We start from the raw sequence: 23821 nt of genomic DNA, 5'->3' as shown, positions 1-23821 counted from the left end.
TGAATCTTCAAGATCATACTCTTTATTAATCAATGACAAATCATTCAAAAGTTTGACAAATCTATCATATAAATCATTCAATGACTCATTAGTCTTTGAGTCAAAGTGTTCATACTCTTGAGTGAGTATTGTCTTCCTGTTCTTCTTAATTGTGTCAGTTCCCTAACACCTTGTTTCCAGAGCATCCCATATCTCCTTAGCAGTCTTGCAGTTGATTACCCTGTTTGACATTACATTATCAATGGCACTATGCAGTAAGTGTCGTACCTTGGCATCCTTAGCAATTGATGTTATATCTTCAGCAGTATAATCACTCTTCTCCTTTGGTACGGTCTTTGCTGCTTCACCTGCAACTGCAACAGCGAGCTTGGTTGGTTTGTGAGGCCCTTCCTTAATTCTATCAAGGTATTCTGGATCTGTTGCTTCCAGGAACATGGTCATCCTTACCTTCCATATGGGATATTCAGATGGTCTCAGTATGGGAACCCTGATAGTCTCATACCGACTTTGAATTTGTGGCTTTGGAGGTTCTTCAGTTTTGGTAGGCTTAGTTGAAGTTTCTGTGTCAGACATGATTGTGTTTAGATCTTTAGCTGTATGTGTGTTAACAGATAAGCTCTGATACCACTTGTTAGGTCAGACACACTATAGAGGGGGTGAATACAGTGTATAATACAATCAAATCGAACTTTAATATATTAAGTAACAGAAAACAAACTTTATTGAAACAATAAACTCTGTTACAGTATGGAACTGTTACCTCTCAGTGATGAACAAATATCACGAGAGCTGCTAGGGTTACAATGAATAATCTTCTCGAATATATGATAACACTTATAGTGTAAACCCTATGTCTGTGTTTATATACTACACAGTTACAAGATAATCACTAATTGATATGGAATATAATTCTGCTTCCTAAAATATATCAATCAGATATCTTTTCTTCCAAGTATTCCATTCTTCACAGAATTCCTTCTTCATGCATATCTCTTCTTATGTTTATCTCGATCTTCTTTCCTTTAATCAGCTACTGTCCTTCTATGATCATCCTTCAGTACTTAAGTTCTGATATCTAACTTCTGATGATTATCTCCTGATAATATAAGTACTGATATCCTTAAGTCCTGACTTCTAGTATAAGTACTGATCAACAGTTAAGTACTGATTTATCCTGTTAAGTAAGATCTGAAATCTAAACATAAATTATATTAGCCATGACATTATTAAATATATCTAACAACAACATGTATAGATTCCACAACAATGTTGGTTCTTAGATTGTAGACTCTATATGCTTTACCAACAACATATCCAACAAAAATTCCTTCATCTGCTTTAGCATCAAACTTTCCATTTTGATCAGTTTGATTTCTCAGAATATAGCATTTACAGCCAAAGACATGAAGAAAGTTTAGAGTTGGCTTCTTGTTCTTGAACAATTGATAAGGAGTCATGCATCTTGCTAGATTAATCAGAGAGATATTCCGAGTGTAGCATGCAGTGTTTACAGCTTCAGCCCAGAAATAAGTTGGTAATTTTGATTCTTCAAGCATTGTCCTTGCAGCTTCAATAAGAGATCTATTCTTTCTTTCCACTACTCCATTCTGTTGTGGAGTCCTTGCTGCTGAAAACTCATGCAAGATCCCATTTTCCTCACAAAATGCTTTCATGGCATAGTTCTTGAATTCAGTTCCATTGTCACTCCTGATTCTTCTAACTTTGAAATCAGGATGATTGTTAACTTGCCTTATGTGATTGATGATGATTTCACTAGCCTCATCTTTAGACTTTAGGAAATATGTCCAAAAGAACTTTGAGAAATCATCTACAATTACCAGGTAAAATCTTTTCTTTGAAATTGACAATACATTGACTGGTCCAAACAAATCCATGTGAAGCAGTTGCAGAGGCTCTTCAATTGCTGAATCAAGTTTCTTCCTGAATGATGCTTTAATCTGCTTCCCTTTTTGGAAGGCATCACACAGTTCATCCTTTGTAAACTCCACTAGAGGAATGCCTCTAACTAGCTCTTTCCTTACCAGCTCATTAATAGTCTTGAAGTTTAAATGGGATAGCTTCTTGTGCCATAGGCAACTTTCATCTTGACTTGCTTTGCTGAGAAGACAAGTTATAGATTCTGCTTTAGTTGAGTTGAAGTCAGCTAGATACACATTTCCTCTTCTCACACCAGTGAGAACCACTTTGTTGTTTTGATTATTGGTCACAACACAGGCTTCTTTGTTGAAGGTTACTGAGTTGCCTTTGTCACAAAGCTGGCCGATACTCAACAGATTATGTTTGAGACCATCCACTAAGGCAACCTCTTCAATAATGACATTGTCCTTTGAAATCAAGCCATATCCCACAGTATAACCTTTGCTGTCATCTCCAAAAGTGATACTTGGGCCAGCTCTCTCCTTCAACTCTGTGAGCAGGGTAGAATCACCAGTCATGTGTCTTGAACAACCACTATCCAAGTACCAAAGATTCTTTCTGTTTCCCTGCACACATCAAAATCAAATCAAGTTGATTTTGGTACCCAAGTTTCCTTGGGTCCTGCCTTGTTAGCTTTCTTCTTCTGTTTCTTAGGTTTTAACTCATTTGACTTAGGAATTTCAGGTTCTTCCTTAGTCATTTGGGTTGGGCCTTTGAAACCACTAGATGCTACAGAATTATCATGCATGTTATGGCTAACAGGAAATGGCATGCTTGGTACAAACATGTTATTCCAGTAAGGCATGCTAAATGGCATTTGAGGCATATTGTATGCAGCATAATATGGATTAGGTGCAAATGGCATATTAGCAAACTGTGCATTCATATTCTGTGTAGGCATAGCATTAACAGGCATGGGAGGCATGGCATTCATGTTAGGAAATTGAGGTTGAACAGACATGGGAGTAGACATGGCAGATTTGCAATTAACAGACAAATGATTTACACTACCACACTTGACACAGATCTTTCTAGGAGCATATTTATCAGGTGTGTAGTTATTATGTTTGTTAATCCCTACTTTACCATTCCTATTGTTTTTCTTTTTAGTCTCTGTTTTTACCTCTATTTTCTCAAGTCTGTCACTTAACTGTTTGACAGTCATGTGACCAACATTAGCCTTTTTCCCTTTCTTAGCTTGACTTGATTCTCCTGAAACAAAGTTCTTGGAAACAGACCCATACTTATCATTTAGCTTGGTTAATTTGGCTTTGCTAATGGGTTTGCTTACAGCCGACGGATGAGGATTTTTATCATTCGACGGATAACACTTTTTGTTATCCGACGGATAGTCCTCATCATCCGTCGAGTCTATATCTGTCATCAACCCATCTACCAAAATAGGTTCTAGTTTCTCCTTATTCTTTTTCCAGGCTTCATCACAAAAGGACTCAATTCCTTGAACCTTGGTGATTTGAGCATGAACATCTGTGGATGTTTTCCATGCTTTAATCACCTCTTGTTCACGATCGAGCTGCTTCTTTAAAATTTCTTCTTTTTTCAAGGACTCAGTTAATTCCTCCTTGGCAATCCTACACTAAATTTTTAGTTTCTCAAACTCAACAAACTGAGACTCAAGCACATTATTCCTCTCACTCAAAAACAAGTTGTTTTCTTTGATTTTAGCATTTTCTTTAGTGAGGGACTTAAGTGTAACACACAAATGATACAATTCTGTAGACATGTCATTTATGGCATCATTACACTCAGCTTTAGATAAATGTGCAAGGTTTGTAGTGATTACCTGATTGCTTGAGGAACTTGTCTCTGTTTCATCAGACTTGGCCATTAGGGCTAGATTGATATAGCTGACATCTTCATCTTCATCCAAGCCATCAGCTGCCCAGTCATTCTCTTGTGTAATAAAAGCCCTTTCCTTTTCTTTGAGTAGATCAAAGTATTTTTGCTTGTAATCTACAGACTCAAATCTTTTCTTACTGGAATCTGACTTTCTACACTCATTTGCAAAATGCCCTGCCAAGCCACATTTGAAACATTTGAATTTTGACTTATCCACCATGTTTCTATTTGGTTTGGCTGCTCCAAAGTTCTTTTTGAACTTGAGCTTGGCAAATCTTCTTGAAAGGAATGCTAGGTGCTCATCAATGTCCTCCATGTCATCTTGGCTCAATGAATCTTCATTTTCTGCAGCTAGCCCCTTACCCTTGCTTTCACAGACCTTTGAAGTTGATTCCACAGCTTCCATCTTCACTTCCTTCTCCTTTTCCAGATCAGCAACTAGTGCAATGGATCCTCCTTTCTTCTTTCCTCTCTCCATTCTTTCATCCTGCTCTATTTCGAGCTCATAGGTTTTCAGAATGCCATACAGTCTCTCTAAAGTAAACTCTTTATAATCCTGTGAGTTTCTCAATGAGACTATTATTGGTTTCCATTCCTTTGGAAGAGATCTGAGAAATTTCAGATTGGAGTCTTTAGTCTGATAGACTCTTCCATGCAACTTAAGAGCATTTAGTAGTTTTTGGAATCTACTAAAAATGTCAGTGAGTGATTCACTTTCTTCATTATGAAAATGCTCATATTGCTGAATCAGGAGCTGCATTTTATTTTCTCTTACTTGCTCAGTACCATCACAGATTATCTGTATTATGTCCCAAACTTTCTTGGCAGTCTTGCAGTTGATGATATTATCAAACATGTCTGCATCAACACCATTGAACAGAATGTTCATGGCCTTTTTATCTTTCCTGACTTGTTCAATATCAGGATCAGACCATTCATGCCTTGGCTTTGGAACAAATGGCTCATTTCCTGTTGCAGCTCTCATTGGAACATGAGGGACTCTTTCTATGCAGTCCACATAGGCCTCATCTTGAGAAAGCATATGAAGCTGCATCTTTACCTTCCAATGATGGTAATTATCTTTATCAAGAAAAGGAATCTTGACTCCAACATCTTTCTTATTCATCTTGCTGAATTATTTTGATCTTTAAACTCTTTGTAGATTAAGAGCTTGCTCTGATACCAATTATTAGTCCCTTAACAATATAGCAAGAATTACAGAAGGGAAGTTGAATGGAATTCTTGAACCTTTTTCTTGAAATAAAAATGTTCAACTCGATTATAGATATATTTGTTTTGATTAGCACAATGCGGAATGTAAACTTGAATGAATCAAAACATAAGTAATTAAAAACAAGAGTCTTTAAAAACTTTCTGGTGAATTTAAACAATTCCACCAGAGATATATATAATATATCGAGAGGACTCTGTGTGCAGAAATGCTCACTGCTGCTTACAAATGGAACTGCTGAGAATACAGGAAATGCTAAAGATTATGCTTACAAAGATTTCTCTATTTTTGTGTTTCTCAGCTATATCAGTTATTTTTCTATTTGCTACTCTCTTGGTTTATATATTACCAAGATTACAAAGTCAAACAGACTGAACAAATATAAAATCTAACAGTCTTAATCTTTGCTGCTTTTCATCCTCTATTACCCAGTTAATGGGCTTCCACAATGTGTTTGTATCCAACTCGACAGCTGTGTGTCAGCTTTCACTGTTCAACTGATGTTTGAATTCTTGATATGATCATCCGTCGACTTTCAGATCATCCGCCGATGACTTGATTGATCATCCGTCGACTGCTATGTTAAACATCCGTTGATAGTCATTTGATCATCCGTCGAAGGCTTTGTTAATCATCCATCGGTAGCTATTTTGGCACTTGACTTCATTTCACTTATACAAAATTACAAGACATTGCTTATGTAAAATTAATCAACCTATTCTGCATATCTAGTTAAAGTCAACATGACTTATATGCTACTACAGATTCTATACAAAGGTGCATACATCACTGTGCTACAATCTTATTATTACATAAGCTACTCACTCGATGGATAATTAGTTAATCATCCGTCGGGACTATAATGAGTCATCCGTCGGGACTATAATGAGTCATCCGTCGGGACTGTAATTCTTATCCGTCGAGTGCTACATAATTTCACTAAGTAAAATCTACTTAGATGTTTTGTTTAGGTATTCATCAAGTACCCAACATATTCACAACAGCCATTAATGTCATTCTCCCTCGAAAAGTTTTATGATTATAGAACCGGAAAGAACCCTGATTCTGGAGATGAATCTGGGAATTGCTTGTCATTTTTGATGTATAATTAAGGGCTAGTAACGGCCAAAGTTTATTCGCTCGACTACTTCAAATAAATAGAAATGTTTATAAATTATTTTAAAAAAATTCCGAAAATTTCCTTTGATACTGATACTTGGGAATCAGTTATGTACTTGCTGGGCATTTTTGACTCACTCTTGCTTTGTAAATTCTTATTTCTTTCAGAGACAAATGAGGATAAAAGTGAATAGCTTTTAATAGACAGGAGAATCTAGAAGATCTCAGCTGTAAAAGGATGAGGATGTTAGAATGAATAAGACAAGGGAATTAGTACAGAGGTAATGAACTTGTATTTTAGTTGTTGTAGATTTTAGAAGGTTAGATTCTTGTTTCATACCATAATCTGTAAACGATCCGGAATTTAAGGGGTCATTGTATATTATTTTATATTTTGTAAAGATTGTCTAGTGACACCAAATCTTGACCCCGGATATGGGATGTTACAAGTTGGTATCAGTGCTACGGGTTATTGATCCCTGAAATAAGAATAGGTGAAAGTAAGATAAGAGTGATAGGCCATATAAGATAGGAAAAACCCTACGTCTACTCATTTTGCGTTTTAATATAGGGCGAATTAGGATTAGCGGGTCCGATATGGATTTAATAAGGTAGGATATTATTGAGGAAAGTGTAAGGCGAATATAGTAACTCTATAGATGTATTGGGTTCTCAGATCTTATAGTTGCGAAGAGTTGATAGCTCGACGGAGACCGGGTAAATTACCCTGTTTTCACGTGGTTTTAAAGAAAAAGGGAGATTTATTCTTGTAGGAACTTCGTATAAGGAAAAATAGATGAGTTTTAGTATGATTTAACTTAGAATTAGGTAATAGGCCAAACTCCACGCTAGAGGTAACGAGTCGAATGAAGCTGACGAAGAGCTATCATTGCAAATTTCAAAGGCACCATCGTTGCGAGAGGTTTCTTATCATTTTCGGGCGTCGTGTAAGCAATGCCATCTACTATATTAGGTATACTTAACGAAGATGTGACTTTATTTATAGACAGAACGTTGAAGGACATCAATCAGCTGTAACTATGGCATCAGGGATGACACTGAGAACGTCAAAAAAATAATACTAGATGTCAGCATTGTGGATAGAGTTACGAATAAACTTGTATGCAACGGTAAATGAAGTTTCGTTGACTAATAAATACGAACATGATCCAAGGAGAAATAGAAGATATACTGAGATAGAGGGACCCTTATGTGGACGTTTCTTTAATTAGGTACCCCAGTAGCGAACCATGAGGATAATAAACAACTCATATAATAATAATGATCAAATATGGGTTTTTTAAAATTTTAAAATAAGTTTTTGAAAAAGATTCTGTTAATAAACTTTCAAAAGATCTTAGCATAAAATGAGTTTCAAAATATGGTTGTCGAATTACTACTTAATTTCTTGTTATTATAAGTAGAGAATGACCTAGAAGAATAATGGATCTATACTGATATTGTTAGTTCAGAGAACTAAGTAGACCCACTATCATGAGAGAAATTTAAAGTTTTTCCGTGAAAGACGAATGTAAGCCTAGTTTAATAATATAAACAATTGAATCAACATGTTAAAACATTATTTACCCAATTCATAAAATTATTAAAATTTAACAAGATTCGTGATTCATAAAGATATAGGATGATTGAAGGAAATGGAAGAATCTTCCAGATGATTGGAGAAGAATAATATTCTTATCGACGAAGTTGAGATGTTGCGTGATCAACGATTATTCTACGTGGCATAGATGAAGTTGGAAGCAATGACTGTAAATTTTGTAAGAACGCGATTATGGTCGAATTATTAAATTAATGAACGTAGATGATGAGCAACGGTATCACTCTTTTCTATAGTGCGATAGCATATATTCTTTTAATCCTTGAATAAGTATAAACTTCTTCATTAATCCGTTCAGCGAGGCAATAAAGAAGAAAATGTTAATGTTAGGTCACACACACTGTAGAAGGGGGTTGAATACAGTGTTTAGCACAATCAAATCGATTATAAGAACTCAAGTAACAGAAAATAGATTTTATTCAATACAATTAACTCTGTTACAATATGGAACTGTCCTATCTCAGTGATGAACAAATTATCACGAGAGCTGCTGAGTTACAAAGAATAATAACTTCGATAATCGTAACACTTATAGTGTAAACTCTATGCCTGTGTTTATATACTACACAGTTACATGATAATCTTCTAATTAATATGGAATATAATTCTGCTTCCTAAAATATATCAACTAGTTATCTTTTCTTCCAAGTATTCTATTCTTCATAGAATTCCTTCTTTATGCACAATTCTTTCTGTCTTAGTCTCGATCTTCTTTCCTTTCAATCAGCCGCCTGCCTTATCTAAAAGTCATCTTAAGTCCTGATAAATATCTTCTGATCACTTAAGTTCTGATAACTTAAGTTCTGATATCTTAAGTTCTGTCTTCAGTATAAGTGTTGATTTCCAGTTAAGTATTGATTTGTCCAGTTAGGTAAGATCTGAAAACTAAACACAAATCATATTACACATGACATTATCAAATATATCTAACAATCTCCCTCAACTTGTAAATTAGTATAATATACAAGTTCAACAGATATTTGATGATGTCAAAAACATTAAGTACAAATGCATGAGAATTTGACTAGATAACTACAACTTACAGTCCTTTCAGCTTTACCATCTTTAACTTCTGATAACAGCTTCAGTCTGTATATACTTCAGAATTTAAGCAGTTGTAGATCTTTGACTTGGCTTCACTTTCAATTTCTGATCTCTTTGATATCAGGAGTTGTCCTGAGATAGTTCTTCAACAAACATCTCTCAGCATATTCAAGTTCATTAACCATCCTCCTTTTAGCATTTATCAATTCAACTATATCTTCTCCAGTTTGAAAAATAGCTGCTCTGAGATCATTTATCTTAGCTTTTCTTATCTTCTGATCTAGTCTAATCAGACATGCCTTGTCAGACTCTAGATTGAATTCCACAGCCTTATAACCCAGAAAATTAGTTATAATCCTAGAAGAGTTAGGCTTCATATCGACAATATCACCTTTGTGATCTTTATACTTGGGACAGTATGTGCTTTCAGACTTTACATAATAAAGCTTCTTCTGTCTTTAAATTTGAGACTTTAAATACCCTGCAGCACTGTCTGTTAATCTGTCTTTCACTTGAAGTAGAAATAGAACATGTTCCAGTTCCTCAAAGTACTTCAGTGGTATAACATTCTGCTTAATCTGGTATACCCTTCCATATGTTATAAAATATAACAAGATATGTTCTTTCAAGAAGGTATGGTAAACCATTTGTACAGATTCAAGTCGATTCAATCTTTCAAGAGTTGCTCCAACACCTGGTTCACTTAAGAAAGTTGGATCATCGGTAGTGTTATGTACTCTTCTTTCATCAGAACTACCCAATCCAGATTTATCTCTTGCTTCCTTTCCTGTAACAACTCTTGCTTCAAAATCACTTGTTGCAGTCTTCAAAGGTTGAGCCTGTTTAGTTTTGGTGAATCCTGGTAGGAGTATTTTTGAAGGTTTAACATGAGCAATGTCAGAGGTTTCCTTTTCCTTATCTTCTGATATCAAGCCAACTTGAGCTATGTCAGAGGTTGCTTGCTTCACTGTCATATCAGAACTTACTATATCTTGACTTTGAACAACATGAGCCATGTCAGAGGTTGTTTGAAAAATCTTCTTATGCATCAGAGTAAGATTAACATCTTCTTCATCATCAGTTACTTCTTCATCCATGACTGGCATATAAACCTTTACAGGTTCATCAACTTTTTCTTTGCCCTTGGACCTTGGATCAGTTTCCATTTGTGATTTGGCCTTAGGCCTCAGAACTTGTTCTTTCCTTTATCACAATACCCTTAGGCTTCGGAAATTTCTTTTTAACAACAAAAGCTTTAGATTTTATCTTAACACCTTCTGCTTTGAGTCTAGCTTCTCCTTCCTTTAGACTCTCAAAGTCCATTCCTGGATTTTATTTAAGAAATAACTATTTTGAAATTTCTTCATCAAGTTCCAGATGTTCACCAAAACTTATCCTTTTACCAGTATCAGAACTTATTCTTCTCCCAAGTATCAGAACTTGTTCCTTGACTTGTAATTCTAGCTTTACTTGATGAAAATCCTTTGCCTTGACCTTGACCTCTACCCTTATCAGAGTTTCCCTGGTCACCATTCCCATCATCATTTCCTTTCAGTGTCTGAATAGATTTGCATTTGGACTTAATCACTTTCTCCCCCTTTTTGGCATCAGCAGGTAAAAGAAGAGAGAGAAACAATTCCACTGAGGATTGGATCTCATTGAGTTGACTTTGGTGAGAAGCTTGATTCTTCAAAATTTCTTCAATTTGAGTTTGTTGCTTCTCCTGAGTTTTCTTAATATAGGCAATTCTGTCAAAGGCTGGCTTGAAAAATCTGTTCTTTTCAAGTTTCACATTCATATCTTGCTGGATCAGAGCTTCCTGAATTTTGTTCACCTTGTCATGAGGTATTGAGTGTTGACCTTGAAGGTGCCTTGTACTCAATGCAGTAACTCTCAGCTGTGCCTTGAAATCATCATTTATCAGCATTTCATCAGCTTTAGCAAGATGCTCAACAAGAATCTTTTCAGAAGGAACAAAACTAACTGAGTTCCATTCTTTAGTCCACTCCTTTCCTCTAGGAGTTTCACTCCAAGGTACTGGTGCTTCCCCTGTAACAAACTTCTTGACTAGTCAGCTTTATGAACAGTTTGTTGAGGTGCATGTCCTGATAGACCAGCTGTATTAGCATCTAAATTAGCAGCAGCTTCACCAACAGTTTCTTCATTAGCAACATCAGAACTTGTAGAATCTGCAGTATCAGCATCCTCGGATAAAATAGCAGTATGTGAGGCTATAGAGGGTTCAACATCATCCTCTAAATTCTGATCTGCAGCCAGGTTCTGATCAACATCCAAAATTGAAGTTGTTGGTGGAGTAAGTTAAATTGGTGGAGCTTCCAAGTACAAAACCTTAGGCACAATCAAGTTATGAATATCAATTTCAGCACTTGTACCTGGTTCTTCAGTATGTACTGGATCAACTATAGGTGACATAGGAGGTTTAGGTATTTTAGCTTGAGCAGTTTCTGGTTGTGCAGAAGGAAGTAATTCAATAACAACTGGTTCTGTTGAGATCAGAGATTCCTGATCCCCTTCCTTAGCTGCTTCCACTACATCTGAATCTGACTCAACTATGTCCCTATGAGCTCTCTGTTTCTCTACTTTCTTCAAAGGTGGAGACACTGTAGGAGCTTTATCATCAGAATTTAATTTTCTAAGCCTTTTGAGGGGCCTAGAACTCCCAGTAACAGTATCTTTCTGAGAAGAAACCTTCTCAGCTTCTACAACAACAGGTTCTGATATTAGAACCTGTTCCTCAGTTATTTTCTCAAATTAACAGAATTTAATCAAAACATTCATCACAAAATAAAATTAAAAGTCGATGAAGTAAAGATTAATAAATTGCAATTAAACATGCACAGTCACATAATTTGAGAAACAAAGAACAAATCTTGCAATTAAAGAAAATTTCATTGATATATCAGATGATTACATTCGATGAAATTTATCAATTACATGCAAAAATTACAAGATAGTCCTATTCTATGATTCCTAACATCAACAGCCTTAGTCCTAGTCTAAGAAGACCTAACGACTAACTCCTTTTGCTGCTGACGAAGAGCACTGCAAGACGGATGATCCATTTTTGGTGACGGAGGGCTTCTCTCATTTCCTCTTCCAACCTATCAAGATGGAGGTGATACTCCATTGATAAGAACAAGAGTTCTGTGTGAACCTCTTATGGAACTTGTTATACCCAAAATTTGGCATCGAATTGACTCGGGTCAAATGCGGATTATGTGCGGTTAAACCCGGTATTGTGCTGTAGAAGGTTAGGACGCATCCAGGCACTGAGGACGCGCCTACATTTGAGGAGATGTTTTATGGTCTAGTGATGGCGAAGCTTGGGAGTGCATGTTTGGGAAAGGATGCACCCAAGCGTTTTGGAAGCATTAACGGTGGTGAAAGTACTTGGCAAATGTGGTCTTTTGGCAATGGAAGTTAAAGGACGCGCCTGTCTCTATTAGAATGTGTCTTGTTGCTGTGGCATGCTGTAAGAAATAGTTGATGAAGAAACAATACTGGTTTTATAAAAGTGAGGACGGGCCTGACCCACAACTACAAATGAGCCCAAAATCTTAGGACGCGTCCTGTGTTTGGTTAATACACTTTTAATGGTGACTTTAGGGCAAAGCTTGCATGGAGAGGAGCAATGGAGATTGTTTTTTACTAACGTATTTGTTGCAGGTACTCTTTGAAGAATTCCCTCCTTGAGACAGTCAAGGAGGGGGATGTCCGTGAAAAGCTTGAAGGCCTCCAGGGGTAAGCCTGATGATTGAAAGCCTCCTCCTGTATTCAAAGGGTGTCCTCGTTGGGGATGCGGGGTTAACATTGGTGTGTGCTTTGGGAACTCTGTTCTTGTATTCAATCGGTATCCTCATTGGAGAACTTTGGAGTCATCCTGCACTTTGCACCCAAGAGCTTGGGATCACCTGTCCTATTATCTGGTGGGTTATCCTCATTCGGGGGACAGGGATGCATCCAGCACTTGAGGTGAACCATGGCTGTACCTGCGTCCTTAAATCAAGGGAAATAGCTGTAGCGGAGTGTTATCCTTGCGCATGGAGATGCACTATCCGTGAAGTCCTGCGATTACGGACGAGCCTTGGGCCTTTGCGGTTGGGCCTCATAGTTGGAAATTCCTAAAGCAAGCGGAAGACGGACTTTGGATGGGCTTCTACCGGGCCTAGGGAAAAAGAAGTCTAAGCCCATTAGATTTCTTGTTCCACAAGAACTACGTCAGGCTTGATCCCTATAAAAAGGGTACATAGGCACATTAAGAGGGTAATAAGTTGAGAGCTGATAAGAGAGCCACCACTTACTCTGATCAATCTCAGCCTAAAACAACCATAAACCACCACACACCGCTTGATTTTCCGGTGAAGAACCACCGTCATAGATCTTAATTCCGGCGAGAAACCTCAATCTTTGTTGTTACCAGATTCCTCCATCAACAAATTGGCGCTAGAAGGAGAGGTGCTAATTAAGATCGTAATCTTAGGAGGAAAATATATCTTACAATCGTGATGGAAGTTCTTATGATGGAAGTGATAGCAGATCTGAAGGAGAAGGCGGGGGAGGCTACACTCGCCATGAACCCTACGTTCCCAGAAACATGGCAGATCCACCGAGAGCTCCGGATATAGGGGGGACACCTCCGGTTCTCATCAGCAATGCTGACATCTTGGAGTAATTGTACCGCATGGGGGATACTCTTAATAGTTTTCAATCAAGACTGAATACGGTGGAGCGTCGGAGAATGAGGAGAGGTCATCGTTTTCCCCGTCACGGCCACGCCGTGGGGAAGGCGCCAGTAGTTGAAGGAGATACCCAGGGCAGCGGAGAAAACCTACGAATCACTCCGCGGTGCTTGGAATATTCTGATGATGTAGAACCTATTGTGGAGCTTGTCGATGAGGATACTGATGGTAGGAAAAGGCCTCACCTTGGTAACCAGGTGGTGCCACACCCACATAGGTCTGGGCGTACGATGGACGGGAGTCGTCGTGCAGAGAACACCCAGAATCAAGATGAGGAAGGAAGAGATTTTTCAACCTTAAAGAGAAGGCTTGGCATAAGGTTGGAGGATGACGATTTAAGGATGCCGCTGGTAGAATGACAAAAGGAAAGAAACGCTGGAGAAGCGAGGCCCCGTGATACAACGCGTGTGCCCCCTACATTCTAAAGGGATGACAGGGTGCGGCACCGCGAGCATGAGCGTGCCCCTCTGTGAGGAAGGCTCGGGAATTACTACTGGGGATATCAGAGGAATGGACGAGAAAGGATGGGATACCAATATGGAAGAACGCCCTACAATGGTAGGAGGGATGACACACCCTCCACTGAAGAAGCTCCTGTCGTTATTCCTGTAGCTTCCCACAATGCTACGGGTAATGGGTCCAGGGCGCATCCTCATGACCAGGACGGTGGTCGAATTCAAGTAAGAGTGCAAAATAATGATGAAATTCCACGACGCGGTCAAGAGGAACCTTGCGTGCGGTAAAACATCCAAAACCAAGATGGTAACATACCACAGCCGCAGCCTCAGGGCGAGGGGCGGCAAGATCCACCGCTACACCCGGGGTAATCAAGGGGAACCCCAACAAGTCGCGGAACAACTCCAATAGCCTAATGTTCAAACCATTCCTGGGGTAAGGATGTTTAATGTGAAAGAACTCAAAAGGTTACTCAACCATCTTGAAGGAGGAAGAGTAACGACAACTATGCAAGCTCCTTCTCCTTTTGCTGCTGTTGTGAGGGAGGCGCAGTTGCCGGCAGGATACAGGAACACAACCAATGACTTGCGCTTTCATGGGAACTCTGACCTTGTGGAATTCCTGGGGCGTTTCAACATTGAAATGGATATCAAGTACCTGATTTGGCTTGATGCAGTCTCCTGGCGGCCACTTTTAGAGAAGGCGCTCAACAGTGGTTCCAGAAACTTGGTCCAAGTGTGATCACATCCTGGGAACAGATGAAATCTTTGTTTTTAACTCAATTCCAAGCTGTAGTGAAGTACACACCCCCAGTTACCACATTGGCTAATATGAAACAGAAGGAAGGAGAAAGTTTGACCTCGTACTTCAAAAAGTTCAATGCAGAATCCACTTTGGTAAGGGGAGCAACTGATGAAATGCTGAAAATACTTCTCATAGATGGACTACATGTGGGAACGGATTTCTAGAAGCACTTGCAAGAGAAGGACCCTGTGTCATTAGCTGATGTGCTTGCGCAGGAGGAATCATTCAAAGTGATTGAGCAGTCGCTTGCAGAAACAGAAAAGAATGACAACACTCATAACTTCAAGGGGCAATCCAAGAGAAGGGATAAATCCTTGAGCCCAGATTATCGGCGGAATTCCAGAAGCCCTAATAGAGTGAACATCGTGAAGACACAGAGAGAATGGAGCCCGCCATCGAACTATGAGAGAAGGGTCAGCAATTATACCCCACTGGCAGCATCCATTGATCATATCTTCGAGGCAAATAAGGATAAAGGAATCTTCAAGAAACTAGATCGTCTAACTTCATGGCAGAGTAGAGACAAGAAAAAGTATTGTGATTACCATGAGTCTACCGGCCATGACATCCATGAGTGTCGTCACCTAAAAGATGAAATTGAGGAATTGATCAAGGCTGGGTACCTAGGAGAATGGATTGATAAGGTAAAGCGATGCAGGGGAAGCGATGACAAGGGTAAGGATGAAAGACAGCCCCCGCGGGTGGAAGATGTTGAAAAAACGGTGGAAGTTAAGTTTTAGAGGGCTGGTAGTATCAAGACAATTTTTGGAGGACACCCTTTTATTAGTGATAGTAATCGAGCATTGGAAAGAAATGCTAGAGAAGCACAGCATCCGCCGCTCACCAACATTCATAGTCTGGAAGATAGACCCCCAAAAGTATTCAAAGGGGAGTCAGCTGATATTACGTTCAGGGAGAGAGAGTCGAGATGGGTACATCATCCCCATAATGATGCGCTGGTAATAACTATGCTTATTGGAGCAATGAACGTGCATCAGGTCTTCCTGGACAACGGGACCTTTACGAACATCCTGTATTACAACACGTATAAAAAATTGGGTTTCCCGGATATTGACATGTATTTTGAAGATGCACACGTCTATGGCTTTACTGGAGAAGCAGTAAGGATTATGGGTTCAGTTAGGCTTCCTGTTACACTTGGGGAAGGAGCTTTGTCTGTCACTCAAATGATAGATTTCAAAGTATTGGATCAGGATTCCGCGCACAATGTATTGGTGGGAAGACCGTGGTTACGGGCGTCAGGGTGATAACCTCGATACATCACTTGATGATAAAGTTCCCGACACCTAACGGAGTAGGCAGTCTGAGAGGGTCGCAGTACGAGTCACGCGACTGCTATCACAAGGCTGTTAAAGAATTCCGCAGGAGAAGGTACGAGGGAAAGGGTCTTCCATTTGAGGGTGCGGAGGACATTCATACAAAACCAAGTGGAGAGGTTCATGCCCACTATTTCGTGGAAGGCCCCGAGGAGGAAGAAACCTATGTCACCGGGCACTCTGTTTTGACGCTGGGGAATGTTTCGAGGATCCGTAGTATGGAAGAAGTTGTGGTGAACCATGCAGAGGAGATCATGCAGAAGGAGGTTTCCTTGCATCTATCGGACGACTTGGGAACAAATCAATTTAGCGCGGCAATCCTCCCAGTTAAACTCTGCACCTGTTTTACATTGGTGGGTGACTTCATATCCAACAGTGCCTTGATCTTTGCGGGGTTGGCCTCAATTCCCCTATGGTTGACGATGAACCCGAGAAACCTGCCCGACTCCACGCTGAATACACACTTTTGTGGGTTCAACTTCATGCGAAACCTCCTTAAAATGTTAAACATTTCCATCAGGTGCTTGATATGGTCATTTGCCGCCTTGGACTTTACCAGCATATCATCCACATATACCTCCATGGTTCTCCCAATTTCCTTCTTGAACATCATGTTTACCAACCGCTGGTAGGTTGCGCCAGCGTTAATCAAACCAAACGGCATTCCTATGTAACAGTATAACCCCCTGTTACTAATGAAGGATGTATGTTCTTGATCGGGACCATACATCGGAATTTGATTGTAACCAGAGTATGCATCCATAAAACTCAGCAAAGCATGCCCTGCTATCGCGTCAACCAACTGATCAATTCGTGGGAGCGGGAAGCTATCCTTTGGACAAGCCTTATTGAGATCTGTGAAGTCCACACATATCCTCCACTTCCCGTTCGGCTTTTTCACAAGCACTGGATTTGCAAGCCATTCGGGATAGAAGGATTCTTTGATTAGTCCCACCTCCAACAACCGGTCTACATCTTCTTTTAATGCTATCGCCCTTTCCCCGCTCACCGGACGGCATTTTTGACGTATGCCCGTATAATTCGGGAAGATATTCAACCGATGACACATTACTCCTGGATTGATTCCCACCATGTCTGAATGACTCCATGCGAAGACATCAAGATTTGCAATTAAGAAGCGGGTGAGACTTCCCCTCATTCCATCACCTATCTGGGATCCTACTTTCAAAACTTTATTCGGGTCATCTTTTTCGACCGGAATAGATATTGTGTCCTCGGCCGGTCCCGTCTTTTCGGCGGGCATAGGGATCCTGGGATCCAAATCGAAATCAAAGTCTCGGGGGTCCTCAACTTCCACTCTTGCATCTGAGGGCGCGTCCCCATGAGTGGGAGCATCTACCTCAGGACAAGGCATGGTTTTGTGCAACACAGGTGAAGAGGGCGCGTCCTCATTTGGAGGAGCATCAACCTCAATTCCATTTTTACTCTTCAAGGGCGCGTCCTTTTTTTGAGGAGCATCCACCTTGAAGTTATTTCCGAGACCTTGCAAAATCTCTATTAAGCTAGTGGGGAAGGACTTCATATAGACACCAGAATGTGAAGAGGCCTTTAGAAAGATCAAAGAACAACTGGGGAACCCTCCCATGTTATCAAAACCATTGGATGGGGAATCTCTAATACTGTACCTTGCAGTGTCTGAGTATTCAATCAGCGCAGTTCTGGTAAGAGAGGAAGATGGGCAGCAGTCACCAGTGTATTATGTGAGCAAGCGGTTGCACGACGCTGAGACTCGCTACACAAGCATGGAAAAGCTGGTTTATGCCCTGATTCTTGCATTAAGAAAATTACGACCGTATTTCCAGGCCTATAGAGTTAAAGTCCGTACGGCATACCCGCTACGGCAAGTCCTTCACAAACCAGAGTCATCAGGAAGAATGCTGTAGTGGGCTGTGGAGTTGGGACAGTTTGATTTGGAATATGTGCCCCGGATAGCGATTAAAGGGCAGGCCTTAGCTGATTTCTTGTTGGAATTTGTTTCTGAAGTTGATGAGAAAGCTTTGGTGATGCTACATCCACCTCATGTTGAGGAGTCTTTGGAGGAGTTTCCACATCCCTGGTGGATCTTACATGTGGATGGGGCAGTTAACAATGGAGGAGCAGGTGCGAGTATAGTACTCGTGTCTCCAGAAGGCCATCATCTGATGAGCGCAATTCATTTCAAGTTTTATGCAACAAATAATGATGCGGAGTATGAAGTGTTGGTTAATGGCCTAAAGATCGCTTTGGAAATGGGAGTGCGAAACCTAATTGCGAGGAGTGACTCAAAGCTGGTGGTGAATCAGGTGAACATGGGATTTCAAGCGCGAGGCCCACGAACAGAATTATACTTGAGATGCACACAACGCCTGATTGGAATGTTCAAAGAAGTTAGGTTGGAATGTGTGCCGCGGGAGAAGAACAGTAACGCGGATGCTCTAGAAAAAATGGGGTCGCAACAAGAGGCTGTGTTGTTAGGATCCATACCCCTTGAGATCCAGGAGATTCCTAGTATCCCAGAGATAGAGGTTATGCAAGTGGATGGGGCTCCCAAGGAAACATGGATGATGCCCATTCTCACCTACATTCACAAGGGGACACTCCCCGAGGATAAGTTTAAGGTTCGTCGACTCCGCTATCAGGCTGCAAGATTTGTGATGTACGATGAAGTTTTGTACAAGAGAGGGTTCAATCAACCGCTGCTTAGATGTATTGACGAAGAAGAAGGAAATTACATCCTGAGGGAAGTACATGAAGGAATCTGTGGCAATCACTCGGGGGGTAGCTCGTTGGAGATGAAAGTTTTGTGCCAAGGATATTATTGGCCAACAATGAGAGGGGATGCTGCAAATTTTGTCAGGGCAAGTGATCGCTGCCAGCATTTTGTGAACTACTCATCTATGCCAGCAACGCTCTTGACGTCTATGATAAGCCCGTGGCCATTTTCCATGTGGGGGATAGATCTTATCGGGGAGTTGCCCAAGGCTAAAGGGAATGTCAAATATGCGGTGGTCGCAGTTGATTACTTTACTAAGTGGGCGGAGTCTATGCCGTTGACAACCATCACAGCAAAGAAAATCAGAGATTTTGTCTTCAACTCCATCGTGTGCAGGTTTAGAATCCTGTACAAGCTTGTATCTGACAACGGAAAGCAATTTGACAGCAAGGAGTTGTGACAGTTGTGTGAGGATTTAAAAATAAAGAAGGTGTTTGCGGCGGTCTATCATCCTCAAAGCAATGGGCAGACAGAAGCTGTGAATAAAATAATATACCACACAGTTATAAGATAATCTTCTAATTGATATGGAATATAATTCTGCTTCCTAAAATATATCAACTAGTTATCTTTTCTTCCAGGTATTCTATTCTTCATAGAATTCCTTCTTCTTGCACAATTCTTTCTGTCTTAGTCTCGATCTTCTTTCCTTTCAATCAGCCGCCTGCCGTATCTGAAAGTCATCTTAAGTCCTGATATTATCTCCTGATAAATATCTTCTGATCACTTAAGTTCTGATAACTTAAGTTCTGATATCTTAAGTTCTGTCTTCAGTATAAGTATTGATTTCCAGTTAAGTATTGATTTGTCTTGTTAGGTAAGATCTGAAAACTAAACACAAATCATATTACACATGAAATTATCAAATATATCTAACAGTTAAGGTATCTCTTTTCAAATCATTCCTTTTTCAAACTACTTCCTTTTAATTGAGACAAGCAGTGTTATGATGTGACGCTTTATTGAAATAACGAAGGGTCTGGTGGGACGCCACCAAATCATGTGATGTGTGTCATATAGTACGAAAGACTAGCCATCTTGAATACAAATATGGATGTCTCATTCATATCTAAATCCTCACTCATTCTTCCTTCTTCAATTATGATTATTGACTTATGGATTCTTCCAATTATTTTGTTGCATTGTTGTTCTTTACACAGTTTTTCAATCAAACTCATATACACAAACTCTCTTCTTGTGTAAAGTCTATTCTTTGAAGATTTTAAAATGAGTAAAATAGTCCCGTGTAGAAGCTGGAATTACATATCGAATATAGATATAATTTTAAGTCGATAAATGGTGGACATCTGTGGGTAAGGGAGAATTGATATACAGATAGCGTGGTCGTTACAAAGACCTCAAATCAAACGGTTGTTTTTGTTACGAGGATTTCATCAGTACGGTAGATTGTATAAACGCGATGCACCTCAAGTGAGAAGATTCTAACGTGAAATGAATAGTTAGCGAACCGTAGTAAGTAAATTAATTATAAAATAAGAAAGTAAAGTTGTGTACATCAGAAAAAGCAAACGAATGTCGGGATGACAACCGAAAATTAAGGAAATCTTATTAAAATAACCCGGGCCAGTGGGTGATATGTGGAAAGATAAAGCATACCGTAATCACGTGACAAATGCTTGTCATGAAGAAATTTTAAATTGTGAATGAATTTCAAGTATGTTCTTTGAGAAATTGTTAGGATTCTCTAACTTAAGTAACTGAGTTATGGTGAATTGGATACTCATAGCTACGCCGTCGACGAAGGTTTTGGTATAAAAACATAAGTGGAGATGAAGGAATGGTGATTCAACTGTGAAATCGTTTAAGAAGTAATGTTCTAAAATTAATTGAGTTTTCATCCGATTGTGATAATGATAGTTGAGACCATGCGTGGTTATTAAAAGATAAACAGATTAATTAACGAAAATGAGGGTATATCGTCAAAGATAGAAGATTTGCGTGATTAGTTGAAGGATGCGGCATAATTCTTAAGAGTAACTATACACAAGTAGTAATGATAAGAAATAAGATTAAAAGATGTCCTTGAGACGGATTTATGAACAAGCACAAGTACTATGAACCATTAATTAGAAAACTTGGATATAAAGGTAAGTTAAAAGAATCACGAAATAAATTTTTTGAGAAACAACAAGATAATTCTAAGTTCATTAGTAATATTCTGTGATATTCTGAAAGAATTGAGGAAGTATGGATATATTAATAATTGTTCTTTATGCCCTTAGTTCAATTAAAAGATGTATGCCATGTTAAGTTAGTAGTATATGTGGTTATCAGCATGATATATTCTGAATTATGGTGAATTGATGAGTTTGATGAATGGAAGTGGATTGATATATTTGTGGATGGCTTGGTTGATTGATGGGGTCGGCTTGGGTCCGACTGGTAGTCGATGATATAGGGGAAAAGCTGCCCAAATTTTTAGAAAATACCCAACTTTTAAGGATATAAATTGTACTTTCATATGTTATTGAGATTCCTGTTGATACTCCAAATGATTGCGATCTCGGTTCTTGAAAAAAAAGTTGTGATAACCAAAAGGACTTTATATAATTGGTCTTTGATTTCATTTAGCTAGTCATCACTTGGTTTAATTGATCAATTAAAAGAGTTAATTGATTAACTTTACCAACTAATGGTTAGTTAAATGGAAATCAATTCCAATTAGATTAAGTCCAATTCTGACATGATATTCAGATCTGAAATCAAGGCAATTAGGAATTCGGAGGAAGTAAAGGCCTTAGTAGAAATTGGAAGTTTAGTAGAATTAGCGCGATTTTACTGCAAGCCTGTGCGATTTTTTATCTAAATAAATATGCCCTTTGTAATAAACAAGAAAAACAGAAAGTTATTGGTACATATAACGACTCGTGTATTTTTCTTTTTATTATTTAAAAGTGTAATAAATATTTAAATAATTAAATAAAGACGTGTACTGGTTTTGGCAGCAGTTACTGATTGTTATTTAATTATTTATGATCTATGGATATGTGGAATTGAATTGTGTGATTTATTGGTGAGTTATATGATTTTATTTCGCTTGTAAAAGTAATTTTATTACAGTTTTAATTCTATAGATATTTGGATTGTCTTTAAAATTGGTTTTATAATTTTATAATTGTGATAATTATTTTTAGGACTTTATAAAATTGAGAAATCAATATTTTATTAATTATTTATTTTTAAATGATTTTCTGAGTATGTTTGGTTGTAAAATCCATATTTAATTATGGAAATCTTTAAAAGTTACGAAACTCATATTTTATAAAGTTTAAAATATTCTGAGAATTTTAAAATTATTTTGGGAATTTTCCGGAATCGTTTCACCGCGCGGCGTTTCGTTATTCGTTAAAAAGCAGGTACAAGGTGTACCTTAAAAAAATTGTTTTTAAAATTTCGAAATTTCTGATTTAATTAACTTCGGGATATTTAAAACTTTTTAAGATAATTTTAGTAATTCTCCGAAGTTGTTTTAAGTGTAAGTCAATTCATTTAATTGGAAATAGAGAGCCAGAAATTACCCAAAAGAGTGACACGGGACAGGTGTCATGCTCTCAGGATAATAAAAGGCTGAGTATTGTTTTTTGGTTACACGCGGCAGTGTATCGTGTTGTTGGGCTGTGACATCAATCTCTTTGTTCTCGAACTCTCTCGGTTCTATTCTCTCATTCTCCCTCTCTAATCTCACTATTCTCTCTCTCTTAATCTCTATCTCTGTGTTTCCTCGCACTCTTCCTCCCCCGCTTGCTTCCTCCTCTCGGTAATTCCTATGCCGCCTGTTTCTTTTATTTCATCACCGTTTCTTTCCTTTTTCTGGCCGCTGTCGCCACCGGTTCTCCGGTTTGGTGGTGGCGGTAGGTGATTATGTATGTGTATTGTGTGATTCTGTGTGTGCTTCTGTGTTTGTGATGTGTGTGTGTGTTTGTGATGTGCGTGTGTGTCTGTGATGTGCGTGTGTGCGATGGGAAGTGATTGATGTGCAGTGATGGTGCAGCTGTGTTCATTGTGTTGGATTTTCTGTGTTGTTGGGCTTGCAGTTCGGGCTTGATTATTTGAGCCTGCTGTTGGGCCTATTATTAGGCCTGGCAGTTGGGCTTAGTAGTTAGGCTCTAATTCTGGGCCTAATTGGTGTGCAGTTGGTTTAAAATGAATCAATTATGTTTTTGCAGGAATTTTGTTGACTGATTTTGTGAGATAAAATATTCGTGCAGTAAAAACAATTTTAATAATAATCGGTGAAATTTTTGGTTGGAATCCGAATTATCGGGTACCCCGAAAATTTTGCCACCGTACCGCGATGAATCGTTACGAGCGGACGGTGGACGGTGATGACGATGTTCTGAGTCCTAAATTTTATAAATAAATAAAATGATTACGTAAAATATTTTCGGACCTAAATAATTAATTTCGAATAATGTTGGGATGTATGTTGTATAAAATAGTGAAGTGATATTGTGGATTGTTGTGGATTATTGACGTCGATTGTAATCGATGGGTAGTCTTATAAACAAATAAGATGCTGCCAAAATTTTCTAAAAATATATTGTAAACGTACATAATTATGTTCTACGTGTTACCCCTATTTATGTTCGAGAGATGTGATTACGTGATTATGTGTATAATAATAATAATACGAGTCGGGTTGTCGTATTTGGGTTATTAGGATTTGAGGATATCAAGCATGTCGGTATAACTAATTAGGATATTCTGTATTTGTAGATCCCAATCGAGTTTCCCAGGATCAAAGTCAGCGTGAAAGCTACTTAGGGTTTTGTAAAGCGTTGCAAGGAAAGTACCCCTGACCATTCTTTTATGGTTCAGTGCATATGAATAGCTAAATGCTTTATTTTCGTAATGGAACGG

At 38.7% G+C, this 23821-nt stretch overlaps 1 protein-coding gene across 1 annotated transcript; it reads left to right on the top strand.

Annotated features, from left to right (window-relative positions):
* The first annotated feature begins 17771 nt into the window (after positions 1 to 17771).
* On the top strand, positions 17772 to 19340 carry LOC141660126 (uncharacterized). Its single transcript, XM_074467089.1, has 3 exons — positions 17772 to 17942; positions 18093 to 18873; positions 19072 to 19340. Exons 1-3 carry the CDS (start codon positions 17772 to 17774, stop codon positions 19338 to 19340), a joined length of 1221 nt encoding a protein of 406 aa, XP_074323190.1.
* The last annotated feature ends 4481 nt before the right edge of the window (positions 19341 to 23821 follow it).

This window comes from Apium graveolens, chromosome 5 (genome assembly GCF_009905375.1).
Source record: "Apium graveolens cultivar Ventura chromosome 5, ASM990537v1, whole genome shotgun sequence".
NCBI lineage: Eukaryota > Viridiplantae > Streptophyta > Magnoliopsida > Apiales > Apiaceae > Apium > Apium graveolens.
Note: the sequence above shows the minus strand (reverse complement) of the source record. Positions and strands in the feature narration are given on the sequence as shown.